General features: G+C 38.3%; 1 protein-coding gene across 2 annotated transcripts in view; it reads left to right on the top strand.

The window, feature by feature from the left end:
* Positions 1–355: 355 nt before the first annotated feature.
* Positions 356–13,852, top strand: part of COPB2 (COPI coat complex subunit beta 2) — a 19,636-nt gene continuing 6,139 nt past the window's right edge. For both annotated transcript variants that reach the window (XM_044432884.1, XM_044432883.1), the window contains exons 1-16: positions 356–455; positions 2,626–2,763; positions 3,415–3,501; positions 4,615–4,741; positions 6,018–6,166; positions 6,977–7,123; positions 7,339–7,438; positions 8,960–9,102; positions 9,356–9,555; positions 9,730–9,840; positions 10,386–10,474; positions 10,567–10,673; positions 11,392–11,535; positions 12,231–12,361; positions 12,882–13,089; positions 13,448–13,558. In XM_044432884.1, the coding sequence (XP_044288819.1) occupies positions 453–455; positions 2,626–2,763; positions 3,415–3,501; positions 4,615–4,741; positions 6,018–6,166; positions 6,977–7,123; positions 7,339–7,438; positions 8,960–9,102; positions 9,356–9,555; positions 9,730–9,840; positions 10,386–10,474; positions 10,567–10,673; positions 11,392–11,535; positions 12,231–12,361; positions 12,882–13,089; positions 13,448–13,558 (1,995 nt within the window). In that variant the 5' untranslated portion in view covers positions 356–452. The remainder of the gene's footprint in view (positions 456–2,625; positions 2,764–3,414; positions 3,502–4,614; positions 4,742–6,017; positions 6,167–6,976; positions 7,124–7,338; positions 7,439–8,959; positions 9,103–9,355; positions 9,556–9,729; positions 9,841–10,385; positions 10,475–10,566; positions 10,674–11,391; positions 11,536–12,230; positions 12,362–12,881; positions 13,090–13,447; positions 13,559–13,852) is intronic.

The following is a 13,852-nucleotide window of genomic DNA, read 5'->3' as shown; positions in this document are numbered from 1 at the left end:
GTTTTTGTACACTGAACTTAGCAGAGCTAACTTCTTTGATAGACAGACATAGGCTTACATTGCAAGGTTTCAATCCTGCGCACAGTTTCGTAGGACTAAATCTAGATTTGACCTCTATAGAATTAGTTTTGCACTTTTAAAGCTATAATCACTTCTCTCGGTGCAAGCTCACTAAACTCAGTGAGACTTACTCCTGAATAGATCTGAAAAACACAAGCTTAGGTCGTACCTTTACAGAAAGTCTACCCTTTCCTATCTCTATGAAAAAATTCCTTCGCTCCATCCAGCTGCCCGAGGCGCAGCAAGCTTGGCGGAAGAGTTCGCGCCGAGGTTCTCGCGTTGCTGTCGCGGGAACGGCTGAAGCCGGAAGCTCCACGTCGGTGAATTGGGCTACGAAAGCTTCTAAGCCAGTTGGGTGGCCGCAGTCGCGGCTCTGAGCGGGAGCCGAAGCCATGGTGAGTCGCTCGGTCCCTCTAACGACTGGAGGGCGGATGTCGTTTGTGGGGGGATGCTCTGTTATAGCCTGTGGGTTGAGGAGGAGCGGGGTTTCCGGAAGGCGGCGGGGAGGCCTGTCGGGGAGGTGGAGGGGCTCAGGGAGGCAGGGCGGTTGCTCTTCCAGTCGTTTGTTGCCACCGTTTTGTCGGCAAAGATCGTGCGTGGTCACGAGCTGCACAGCAGGCAAAATCTAGCTGGTAAAGCGTTTCTTAGAATGGAAGCAAAGGGACAAGAAACGCTTCACCAGTTGACTTCTGCCTGCTTTGCAAGAAATGGAGAGATCCTTTGGGGACGACCCTGATTCCTGGTCGGTTACAAAACGAATAGCCTCTGCTTTGCAAGACCTGCATATGAAGTTGCTGCGGATTTACCTCTAAAAGCTTAACTGTACACTAGATTTTGTGGAGGATAAATGTGTCAGGATGCCACCACAGACTGAAGACTCCCTTTGGAGCCTGTGAATGTGTGGACGGTATATTCAGTGCCTCGTGGCTTGAATGTTTGTTTTAATGTTCATTTCTGCAGACTGGTTTGGTAGTGATTAAATTGGAAGGAGGCCTGGATGTGCATGGTCATAGATACATAGGGTTGGAAGTGAGTTCAAAGGTCATCTTGGCCTTGCAGATGTAGGAGAGCCACTACTACAACATTCCCGAGAGGGAGCCATGAGACATGTTCTAGTGGAGAATACCCCACCTTTCAAGACAATATTTGCTAAAATTGTTATCAAAGTAGTGTTGCACACCTTCAGATTTTATGGATGTATGCATTTATTAGTGATTTAAATTGCTGTGCTGCTGGCCTGGTTGATCAAAAGGTCGCCAGTTCGAATCTGCACAATGGGGTGAGTTCCCGTTGCTCCGTCCCAGCTCCTGCCAACCTTGCAGTTCGAAAGCATGCAAATGCAAGTAGATAAAAAGTACCACTTCGGTGGGAAGGTGACAGCATTCCATGCACCTCGGTGTTCAGACATGCTGGCCACATGACCACGAAGACTGTCTGTGGACAAATGCTGGGTCTCTCGGCTAGGAAGCGGAGATGAGCACCACCCCCTGGAGTCAGACATGACTGGACTTAATGTCAAGGGGAAACCTTTACCTTTTATACCACCCTATACCTGAAGTGCTCTGTATAAATGTATATAGAAATGTGTGTCCAAGAAGCAGCAAGATTTACTTGAATGTATGGATTTGTAGTGCTGCCTTATAGTTTATTAAAGCTTACACCCTCACTTTCCACTTTTCAGAATGAAATTCAAACCTATTAAATGATCTTAATAATCAGTAATTATAGTAAAACAAGATACTGTAGTCCAACTTTAGTAAACAGCAACTTTCGAGAACTGGAAAAGATTTTTGGCTTCTTCTGCAGATGTATGGGGCAGTGCTAGATGCTGAAAAGATCTGGGAGTTCAGGCTCAGAGTGCAAAAAGAAAAAGGCCAAATTGGCATATGATGTGCTTTAAATGCCTCTGTCTATTTGCCATTTCAGGACCTTAAAGACTTTCCTGTTTGTTAAAAGAATGTATGACAGGTGAAAGGAAGACATTTGGTTTCAGAGGGAAAAACGGAGCGGGGGTGGGGGGCTTAGGAGGAGGTGAAGCTCATGTGGGCAAAAAGTCAACTAATCAGATATAACAAGAGATCATTAGGGGCCCTGTACTTTTATTTCAGACATTGGTCTTTTTAAACAGAAACTCCTAGCTGTTCTGTTGATGCTTTCCTACCCTTGTCCTTCAGTCTGGATTGTGCATGTACACAAATGGCACCACTGCCTCTTCACGCCCCTAGAATCTCCAAACAGTAATTTCACATCTGCAGTCCTTTTTGCATTGAAAAATTGTTCATCATCTAATTAGTCAGGAGATGGTCAACATATTCTGTTTTGCAGAACGATAATGGTTCAGTGGACTGAAGACAGGCAGTGGTATGTTGCTGTTTTAAGTATGGCCTGGATTAGATTAAGTCTGTGGGTCATTTCAGTCAACCTCTGTGAGAGTCAACAGGTAAACATATTGGGATACAGGCAGTGCAGACCCCATACTTAAATATGATTAGCTGTTCAGGCCTAATCTTCATTTTCCTTAAAGTGTAAATATGAACAATTATTGCCTATTATTTTGCTGTTTAGCCTCTCCGACTTGATATCAAGCGTAAATTAACAGCTCGATCAGACCGAGTAAAGAGTGTGGACTTGCATCCCACGGAGCCATGGATGTTGGCTAGTCTATACAATGGTAGTGTCTGTGTTTGGAACCATGAAACACAGGTAAGATTTGATACACGGTATGTTAATTATAAAAGATTAGTTGGAATTAATAAGTTAGTTGAAGTGAAGCAAAAAAGCTGTGAACAAAACATGTGTTTTATTTAAAGCAGTGAGCAGCTGGATGCCCCTGAATTGTCCTGGACTCTTTGTTTTCTCATAATGTTTTCTCAGTTTGCTTCCTAGGTAATTGCATGGCACTTGTAGGTTTCCTCCTAAAGTTTATAGGTATCCAAGGATTTTTAACTATGTGGTTGTTCCTTTTTCAAGAATACTCAGTATTAACAGTTATCTAACATTAGAAAAATCATGTAGGGCAATAGCCAATACTGTGGATGACTTCTGCTTATTCTGTTGGGCTGGGGAACCCACTAAGGAAGAGTTAGTACCATCTGGAAAAATTCATTTCCAGAATAGGAGAAAACAGCAGAGCTCCCTTCTGTCCAGTTCCAGACATTCAGATTTCTGTTAAGAACTGTTAATTCCCTGTTGCATATCCCTGCATAGGATACTGTTCTCAACTTATTAACATTCCTAGTTTATTATTTCTGAAGTTCTGGCACTTGAAAAATAACCATCTGAAATAGCTGAGGCAAATTTGAAAAGCACACTGCATAAATACAGTAAACATAAAACCTCAACTTTCATTTTTAGATGCTGGTGAAAACCTTTGAAGTATGTGACCTGCCAGTCAGAGCTGCTAAATTTGTGGCAAGGAAGAATTGGGTTGTTACAGGAGCTGTAAGTTGACAGTTTTTTACTATCTAAATTTTGTTGTTGATGAATTTGAATCTGGGAGCCAGCGATCACATAAGAATTGTTTACTGAATTGTAATTACTTCTGTAATTTTAGAGGCAGGAAACTTTGAAGTGCAAGTTTAATTGCAGATGCAAGTTATGCGGTATGTTTGTCATCTTATATGCACAAATTGGGTCTCCTAGAACCACCTGTGTACTTGTATATTTTATTCCTACTACTGGATTTCTCTTGCATTGATCTGTCAAACTGTTTTTTATATTTGTGGTGTGGTGACTGAGGATTCTAAAAGGTGACTTATTGCGGGGTGCTGGATGGTATAGTATCAGAAGCTGTTAAAATGCATAATTCACTGAAAGAAATACAATATGATCCTAAAGATTACTTACATTTGTTATTTTTAAGATGTGTAGCTTATCTTTCTGTATAAACTGAAGGCTGCTTGTAATAGTATGTGCACAAACTTATATCACTTATAAAAAGCAAAGAGTGTAAAGATGAAAAGCAGCATAATAGATATAGACATAATAGATATAAACAGCGTAATAGTTATAGAAGATGACAGCAATGCAGTAAGAAATAATCAACATCAAGAAATAGTCTTAGCTAGTTCCATAAGCCTTCTGATACTTGAAGGCTGCTGTAGCAGGGATAAGTGGTCCTCAATTAGCCCTGATAGAGAGATGGCATCAGAGTTGACACCCCACTAAAAAGTCAGGTCCCAGTATACACCTGCCAGACTGTAATCAGTGAAAGCACTCGGAGTTTGACCTCAGATGCTGAGCAGAATGTATGGAGGAAATATATGGGGAAGGTGGTCCTTCAGGTATTTGGGTCCCAAGCCATTTATAAATAAGAACTAGCACCTTTTAAGTAAGTCTGGAAGTGATTAAACAACCAGCATAACCATATGAAACAGTTTTTAAAAGTCCATAGAGTAGTATACTCTGAGCACTGAGACACATACTTGAAGTCTTTGTTTTTACTGAAATATATAAAAGTAAACAGTTTTTACATGAATCACAGTTAATATATAGAGCTGCATGATCAGCCTTTATACAGATTCTGCTTTTCACTAGTTTTTCTTTCTTTTATAGGATGATATGCAAATTAGAGTTTTCAACTACAACACTTTGGAAAGAGTTCATATGTTTGAAGCACACTCAGATTATATCCGCTGCATTGTTGTACATCCTACACAGCCTTTCATTCTAACAAGCAGTGGTAAGAATTTAGAGAGATTGGTTAATTTTCTCTTTAGAGGTTATTTATCAACAACCGCTCATAATTTTGTAAGAAACTTGGACTATCTTGAAGTAGTAACACATTTTGGTGATTGGTTAACTTGATAGAAGATTTACAGCAGAATCCTACTTCTTGCAGCATAACCTACCTCACAAGGTTGTTGTGAGGATAAAATAGAAAAGTCAAATCTGCTTTGATTTCCTTACAGGAAAAAGGTGGGATGTAGATATAAGAATAAATGTGCAGAGCTTTCAGTTTTTTGTTGCTTGGACATGAACATCCCGTTTCTATCATTGATTACCTGCAGTGCCTAAGGGACATAGTTGCATTGTATGCCTCTCTTTCTTCAACTTAGAAATTTGTTAAACATACGCCATAGAAATACATGATTAAAAGTAAAGCAGTCTTTCCAAAACTGACCAGACAGTAGTAGCTGGAAATCTACCTGACAAACAGTGTGTGCTTGCCTGGGGCACAACTACAGATAATTTAGTACTTTTTGGAAGCGGGCAGATGGGGTGAAGATTTTTAGCTTCTTGAGGGCAGAACTGGGTCAGAGATAAATGCTGTGAAAACCAGACTACTTACTACTCAGTTACAGTGCTTTCTGGCATTCATATGCATTGCTAAGGGCGGGGGAATTTCTGTCCCTTGCCAGGTTAACACAAATTCTTCACTAGAATGACTAATCTCTTGGAAAATGGAGGTGTTGGGTTCATTTCAGAATTAGCATTAGTAGCTGCATTTTCACACTGCCACATATCAGGTTTGTGGAGTATCTTGATTTAGCATGAAGGAACTTCATATTGATGCTTGCAGCCTTCTCATGCCTTGCATCTCAAGCCATTAAACCAGCTTTTTCCAGCCTGATACCCACTAGATGATTTGAGGTACAATTGTTAGCATTACTGATTGTTGCAATGATCCCCATGGTATAGGGCTCTAGGCTGAGCTTGTTTACAATTAGCAGGATTTTCTAAAAAGTTACTTAAAGTACTAATATTTATATTTCACTTCTCATTTGAAACAAATCCTGAAGCAGGTAACAAAAGAATAAAAACAAATAAAAAGATGACAGGCACACAATAGTATGTTGAAATTTGTTCAAAAATAAAACATAAACAAAAATAAAACAAGTGTTACCTTGCTGCTAGATTTAGTTCTTGCTTCAGTGAGGTAAGAAAACATTATTTATGGAGGAGATACTGAGAATTATTGAAAATCTTGCACTGACCTATGCTTTTCCCCCTCATAGATGACATGCTTATTAAGTTATGGGACTGGGATAAAAAATGGTCCTGTTCTCAAGTCTTTGAAGGACACACACATTATGTAATGCAGATTGTCATAAATCCTAAGGACAATAACCAGTTTGCAAGTGCCTCTTTGGACAGGACAATCAAGGTACAGTGATCTATTACTTGAAAATCAGTCATTTGGAATGATTAATTTGCAATGAAATGCAATGCACTATTTTGACATCATAAATGCTTATCTGCTGTTCATTATAATTGAACTGGTAGTTTTCAGATTTAGAGGACATGGACTCAGTACTGTTTGTCGTATCTAATACTCTGACCAAAAACTTCTGTCTATATCAGTATATATCTAGTAGCAAAATTAGGGAACAATTAGTTGTAATGTGGATTTTGCTAAAAGCTAGTGTGATTCCTAGGTGTAACATTTGGATATGCTTGACATGTGATGTCATCTTGATGGCAAAACTTGTCAGCAAGGAACAGTAAGTGGGAGTACAGAGACTCCAAATCATGTCATAGATGGACACAACACAGCTCTCTTGCTGCACAATGCCTTTGGTGTGCCCACATTGAATGGAGAATGCAGAATGGACTTAAGAGGAAATTCACTGTGCAGTGTGGTGTTTGGATAGTAACATGCATAGATTAGGTTGATCTTGTTTCAGCATGCTTCTGGATCTTGAGAAGTCTGAAGAAACTTCATTTTCTACAACCTCTAAAATGTGCATGTTCTTGATTGTACTTATGAGGTGTAAATATAATCTTACATATAATCTAATCTCAATATAGCTGAAAGTTCACCTGCTGCTTTTTATTTTCTGTACTAAATATATGTAGCTAGCAGATAGGAAGACAAAATATTCAAATACCGCTATCTTTAGAAAGTTTGAAAGAAATCTTTTCATGGTCATTTTAAAAACTCAGCATCCATTGATAATTCTCATATTCTTGCAAGGTGTGGCAGCTTGGTTCTTCTTCTCCCAACTTCACTTTGGAAGGCCATGAGAAGGGTGTAAACTGTATTGATTACTACAGTGGAGGTGATAAGCCATATCTAATTTCAGGAGCAGATGACCGTCTTGTTAAAATTTGGGATTACCAGGTATGTTGTGTCCTGCTATTCCTAAAAATTTTTGGAATAATATGAAATAGGTGAATAATTTTGCTGTGCTTTTGAACTGAAAATCAGATACGTTTATTTTTGACATGGGAAATTGGTAACTGAAAGCTCTAGATATGTAATTTTTATTTTATGGTTTATCAGTAGTTTAGAATGGTATTCTGTTTTTAGCTACATCTTTTTTTTCTTCCTTTCAGAATAAAACCTGTGTGCAAACTCTGGAAGGACACGCACAGAATGTGTCCTGTGTTAGTTTCCACCCTGAGCTGCCAATTATCATAACTGGCTCTGAAGATGGTAATTTATTTTTTCATTAATCCATAAGACCAAAAAACTTTCCATTCTTTAAAGATTGCTAGTTTATTTTTTTGTGATTTTTTTGTGACAGGGACAATTTAATATGTATTTAGAGAATGCAGTAAATTTTGTGCTTTTATAGGCTTATGAATTATTCAAACAATTTAATGAAACATATTCTTATTGCAGTTTGTATTGGGCACTGGGACAATAATCCATCAAGTGGACCTTTTGATAGTTTCCTTTAGGTGCAATCCTGTGAAGTTCTAAACAGAAATAAAGCCTGCAACTCCCAGCATGCAAAACCAACTAGGACATACGGGGAGTTGTAGGACGTTTTTTCTGTCTAAACCTGAATGGGATTGTGAAAGTTTCCCTTTCTAGGCTTTTTAAATAAGGATTGCAAACAAAAGTAAATAGTGTATCCAAGGGAAAACATGTTGAACTTGGTATGGATTCAGCCCTACATTAATTAGAATGCAAACAGTATGTTGTTTCTTCTCCTAATATGTTGATCTCACTTTTGCGATCTAGAAGAAACAGTGAGCACACGTCTTCAATGCAAGCTGTGATGTGGGGAGGGCAATCTGAGGGAAGAGTCCCATCTCTGACATCAGAGCCATTTTCCAGCATAACAGCTGTGACTCTGAAAAGGCCTTTCCAGTACTGTTGAGGAGTCATAGGATCATTTTTGCCAAGGTGTCTTTCTAGAGAAACTTGTTAAGTGTTTCTAGAATTTGATTTTCCATTGACATAAATTAGAGGTACAGTTTCATGCATCTTTAGACAGAAAATAATCCTAGATATTCCAGCATTCCTCTGCTGAGAAATGCTGGGGATTATATGACCTTTTTGTCTAAACATGCATAAGATTGTGCCGTAAAATCTTTGTTCTATTCATCCCATTCATTCACCATACTGTTCTTTTTCTATTAATACCTATCATGCTTTTACCTCACTTTAACATTCTGCCAGATCACTTTTATGTTGTTCTTTGCTCAGTATTCCACCTTGCAAATGTAAATTTGATGTATGACATTTTATGTTTGAGTGTCTGAGGATTAAAAAAAAAGTTCCCGTGACACCCGTTTCCCAAAAGATAAGTGCATTTCCAGGAGCCTGGGCCCTATTCAGAAGCAATATTAAATCATGAGTTATTATCTATAATACTCTTCCAGAGTAAGTCCCAGGTTTCATATTCTTCTTTCCCATCCTTTGCCATTCATGAGGAGATTGAAATCTTCCAATTTCAGTTTTGAATAGAAATTTATCTTGTTATATTTGAATTCAGGAAATTGTTTTGACTGTGGTCAGTACAAACAAGTCAAGAAAAAAGGAACCAAGTCAATTGGCTAAAGTATTCACCATCTTGAGCTTGCACATAAGAAGAAACTGTTTTATTGAACACCTGTTTTATTTCAGTTCTTTTTCTTGGATGTAGAGTAATACTGCATGTGATGACTTTGTTTAGCACAAATTCAAATAAAATCTTTTTGTTCCCTTCCACTTTTCTTTATGTAGGAACTGTTCGAATCTGGCATTCAAGCACTTATCGTCTGGAAAGTACTCTCAACTATGGCATGGAGCGGGTATGGTGTGTGGCAAGCCTAAGAGGATCAAATAACGTGGCTCTGGGATATGATGAAGGTAGCATCATTGTTAAGGTATGTCTTAGAAAATATGTATCTGTACTGAATATCTACCAACAGATTGCTAATTATCTGGTATCACTTTATGAAACAAACAATAAATTATTCCATTTATTAAACAAATAGAAAAACAATGCAATATTGGTGATTTACTATTGCTTATGATGTTTTCAGTGCATTAGTTGCACTTTACTGGTTGCACACATGTAGAGAGAGATCTGATAGATATATGAACTCATTTCTTCATGATCTTTTATTTTTTAATTAGCTTGGCCGTGAAGAGCCAGCCATGTCAATGGATGCTAATGGAAAGATTATTTGGGCTAAGCACTCAGAAATTCAACAAGCTAACCTGAAAGCAATGGGAGATACTGAAATTAAAGATGGAGAGAGGCTACCACTTGCTGTGAAAGATATGGGCAGTTGTGAAATATATCCTCAGACCATTCAACATAACCCCAATGGGCGGTAAGCTTTTTCTTTTTCAGGAGATATATATTTTAATAGAAGAGCTTGTTTTAAACCAACTGTTGGGTTAGAGACAATGTGCTGTACGGTATTTTGATTGTGCTTTCCAATCCTGTGTACAAACTTTTCTTGTGTATCTAATTTACCATTGTTTTTGTTTTTACTACATTCCAGATTTGTGGTTGTGTGTGGGGATGGGGAATACATCATTTACACAGCTATGGCATTGAGAAACAAGAGTTTTGGTTCCGCTCAGGAGTTTGCTTGGGCACATGATTCTTCAGAGTAAGTAGCATAGTCTTGTGCTTGTTACATATTTTGGCACCAAGTCAACTGCAATCTGCAAGTAACTCTTTGAAAGTGTTTCAGAAAGAGTATATTTAACCTTACTTGTATAATTTGAAACTGAGGCTCAGTCAAAAACATTGCATTTTTGTAGTTTGTACATGTGCAGAACTCCAGCCCCATCTCAAGTGAGAGACTAATGTACAACTGTGGCTGTTTCTTAGTAGCAAACTGTGCTGCTGGTGACTTCTTTGTATATTGTCTTGTTGGGGACTATATTAGTGCAGAGGTAAAACTGAAATGTGACTCATTCCTGAAAGACACAGTTGTCTTAGTCAAATTATACTTTTGAAATGTAATATTCAATAGTTTTTGCAATGGCTGTATGGTTTAATTTAGGACAGTTTGATTTGGCCCATAGGTACATCCATTTTCCATGCTGGGAGATCTTTGGCAGTCTGTATGTTATCAGCATGCCTACTGCTAGCCTTGTGTATTAATCTTTCTGAATATGAGCTATACGGAATCATTTTGCTTATGTGCAGGTATGCGATCAGGGAAAGCAACAGCAGTGTCAAGATATTTAAAAACTTCAAAGAGAAAAAGTCCTTTAAACCTGACTTTGGAGCAGAAGGCATGTTGTACACTTCACATTCAAAATTAATCTTAGCTAGCTTGGGCATTTTCAAGTCAAGTCCTAATTTCTTCTGTTTCTGTTCATTGCAGGTATCTATGGTGGCTTTTTGCTGGGTGTCCGATCTGTCAATGGCTTGGCATTTTACGACTGGGAAAATACAGAACTTATACGCAGAATTGAAATACAGCCAAAACATGTGAGCCCAAATACAACCCAAACATACTTGAACTACATTTTGCTGAATAGCTAAGAGTAGAAACCTAAGCAGTTACCTTTTGATAGACAGAGAATTCTCCACTCAGAGTCCTTTGTATTTAAGTAGAATCCAGGCAGCTCAGGAAAAGAACAAAGGTTAAGCCTATAGCTGGTATAGAGGTGTAATTGCTTAATTAATACAAATAAATAAAACACCAGTAGTTCCTTCCATTTACAGCTATAAGCCTCATGATTTGTTTACCTGACCTACATTTCTCTGAATAGGACAGGCAATAGAGAAGCTTTTGGATCTGGCTTCTCATACCCACCTTCTCATATTACCTTTTCTTCCCTCTCTGAGCTATTCTAGGTTTCATAGTAGTAGCAGGAAGCACACCCTGCTGTGTTTCCATGATGGATGGGAAGGACTGAGAGCAGAAAGGTCTTTCCTTATGAGGTCATAGGACTTTTGGGGTAGAGATCCACCATTCCTATGGTTTGTGGGATACTTCCAGGGACCACAGGGTCACTCTGGCTAACTTATCCCTTGCAAGGCCTGCTGTTGTTAGCTTTTATTCTTTTCTTTAATACTGTAACTAGTTATAATAGTGTGATTTTTTTTTAGTGCTATGATAAGCTTGCTAGTGATACCAATAGCCATGTTAGGCTTATTATTGCCTTGTTGTAACCTTAAAATTCATTATCATCTTTTCATGTAGATTTTCTGGTCTGACTCTGGTGAACTTGTTTGCATAGCCACAGAAGAATCCTTCTTCATTCTGAAATACCTTTCTGAGAAAGTTGCAGCAGCACAGGATTCACACGAGGGAGTCACTGAAGATGGCATTGAAGATGCCTTTGAGGTAACTGAACTTAATGATGAATAGTCGTAGAAAATTTTAGTGACAAAGATTTAACACCATAGATGGATACATCATATTTTATACATTTCATAGTATTATATTTGATGAAATTATGTGTAAATAGTATTCTAGGGCACAATCCTATGCAGGTTTAAACAAAAAAAGTCCTCCAGCTCCCAGTATTCCCAAGCCAACTGTTTTCTGTTCATACCTGCAAAGGGCTGTATCCTTGGAGACAGATTGTGAAAGCTGACCATAGTTGGAAGTCTTCAGATAAGTACTAATCTTGTAGTGATCTAAGTATTTTGCTGACAGAGTTAGAGAACAAAAGCATGATTTAGTGCATTTTACAATATTGTGAAAACGATTTCATGAACTGTAAGAACTTCCTTGTGCCTTACTCAGCTAAGGGGTAAAGAATATGGTCCTTCGATGAGTGTAGATTAGAGTGCAAAGCTTGACTACGGGGCCCTCCACCTGCACAACTTTGAGATGCCCATGCAACTTCTTGCCTTTCACATAAGGCTTCCGTTCTTCAATCCTTTCCACCCAGTACCAGCTTTTTTTTCTTGTCTGATACTTCTGGGGAAGATGAAAAGATTCTCGAGTCTTGTCTTTTTTTTCTCCCAAAAGGGTCATTCTTTATGTGATATAAATTCAAATACAGTTAATGTTTATTTTTATTACTCCTCCAGGTCCTTGGTGAGATTCAAAAGATTGTGAAAACAGGATTGTGGGTAGGCGACTGCTTTATTTTTACCAGTTCAGTGAATAGACTGAATTACTATGTTGGAGGAGAAATTGTCACCATTGCACATTTGGACCGGTGAGCATCCAGTAGTTCATCAAATACTGTTCTGATATGAAATAATTCTGTCAGTGCATCTTGAACAGAGTTGTTAATGTGGCAATGAGTCATTGCTGTGCTGGTGATGGTCAGGTATATGGTCCTTAAATGAGTGTTGTGCCTTACAGTCCGGTCTTGCAACTAAACATCAGCAACACAGCTTTAAGTTGCAAAGCAACTTGTTTCTCACATTAGGCTTCAGTTCTTATATTCATCCCACTTCCCAAGCATTTGTGTCTAGTGTACTACTACTTGGAGAAATGAAAGAACTCAGAGTTGGATACTTTGTTCCTTCCAGTTTCTCTCCCCTGTGATTTTTATAGTATGATTTCTTGGAGTTTTTCTTCCACTCAGCATCTTTGATAGGTAAAATTGACATTCATGATCATACGGATGATTTCTCAAACTAAAGTTATTCTAAAAGCTTCTGTTCTGGATCTTAAAAGCAAGCCCTCTCTCTTCCTTTTCACACCTATTTTCTTTTCTTTCTTTTTTTAAGGACAATGTATTTGTTGGGCTATATACCCAAAGACAACAGGCTTTATCTTGGTGATAAAGAATTAAATATAGTGAGTTACTCCTTGCTGGTCTCAGTGCTAGAGTATCAGACTGCAGTGATGAGGAGAGACTTCAGTATGGCTGACAAAGTTCTTCCCACAATTCCAAAGGAGCAGAGGACCAGAGTTGCGCATTTCCTTGAGAAGCAGGTAAAAACAATTGCCATATTCTTCTGGAATAATCATTGAATATTAAAAGTTGCCCATGTAGTATACTGGCATTGGTAAAACTTCCAAATTTAAATTAGCTAGATAGTTCTATAAATTGGGTATTAAGGGTGGAATCCTATGGATGTTGTGACAAAGTCCCAACATTTCTTGGCCAGCCATGCAATTATGTCCTAAATGTCCTTGAGTATCTATAATAAGGTTTTCAGAATAGGACAGACACAATGGGATTTGACCCAGATAAAGGGAGGTATGTGTGCTTGTGATTCAGTTGTGTTTTCTATGGAGTGCTAAGAAAATTCTTTCACTAATGATGTGCTATTTGAAAACTGCATTTCAGGGCTTCAAACAACAAGCACTTGCAGTATCTACAGATCCTGAACATCGCTTTGAACTTGCTCTTCAGCTTGGCGAATTGAAGATTGCATATCAACTTGCAGTGGAAGCTGAAGTAAGTTAACACCATTCTGAAAACAAACTGTTCATGTTAAGATATGAAAGGATAGGAAAGATGTGGAATTCTGAATGCACAGAAACAGAGTTTGTCAAGTTTGAGCTGAATTTAAGAGTACGTGCTCTGCAAGTGATTGAATACCTCCCGAGAGTCTTAACAGGTTTGCATTTTGGATTATTGGCCAATTTACGCTGCTTTGTTGTTTCTTGGATTTCAAGTTTTTAAGCGCCATCTTGAGAGATAATTTCCCATTTTTGACAGCAGTTTTATTCAAGATGGGTTTTCTGTATT

This window comes from Varanus komodoensis, unplaced genomic scaffold (assembly GCF_004798865.1).
Source record: "Varanus komodoensis strain SLA01 unplaced genomic scaffold, ASM479886v1 scaffold25, whole genome shotgun sequence".
NCBI lineage: Eukaryota > Metazoa > Chordata > Lepidosauria > Squamata > Varanidae > Varanus > Varanus komodoensis.
Note: the sequence above shows the minus strand (reverse complement) of the source record. Positions and strands in the feature narration are given on the sequence as shown.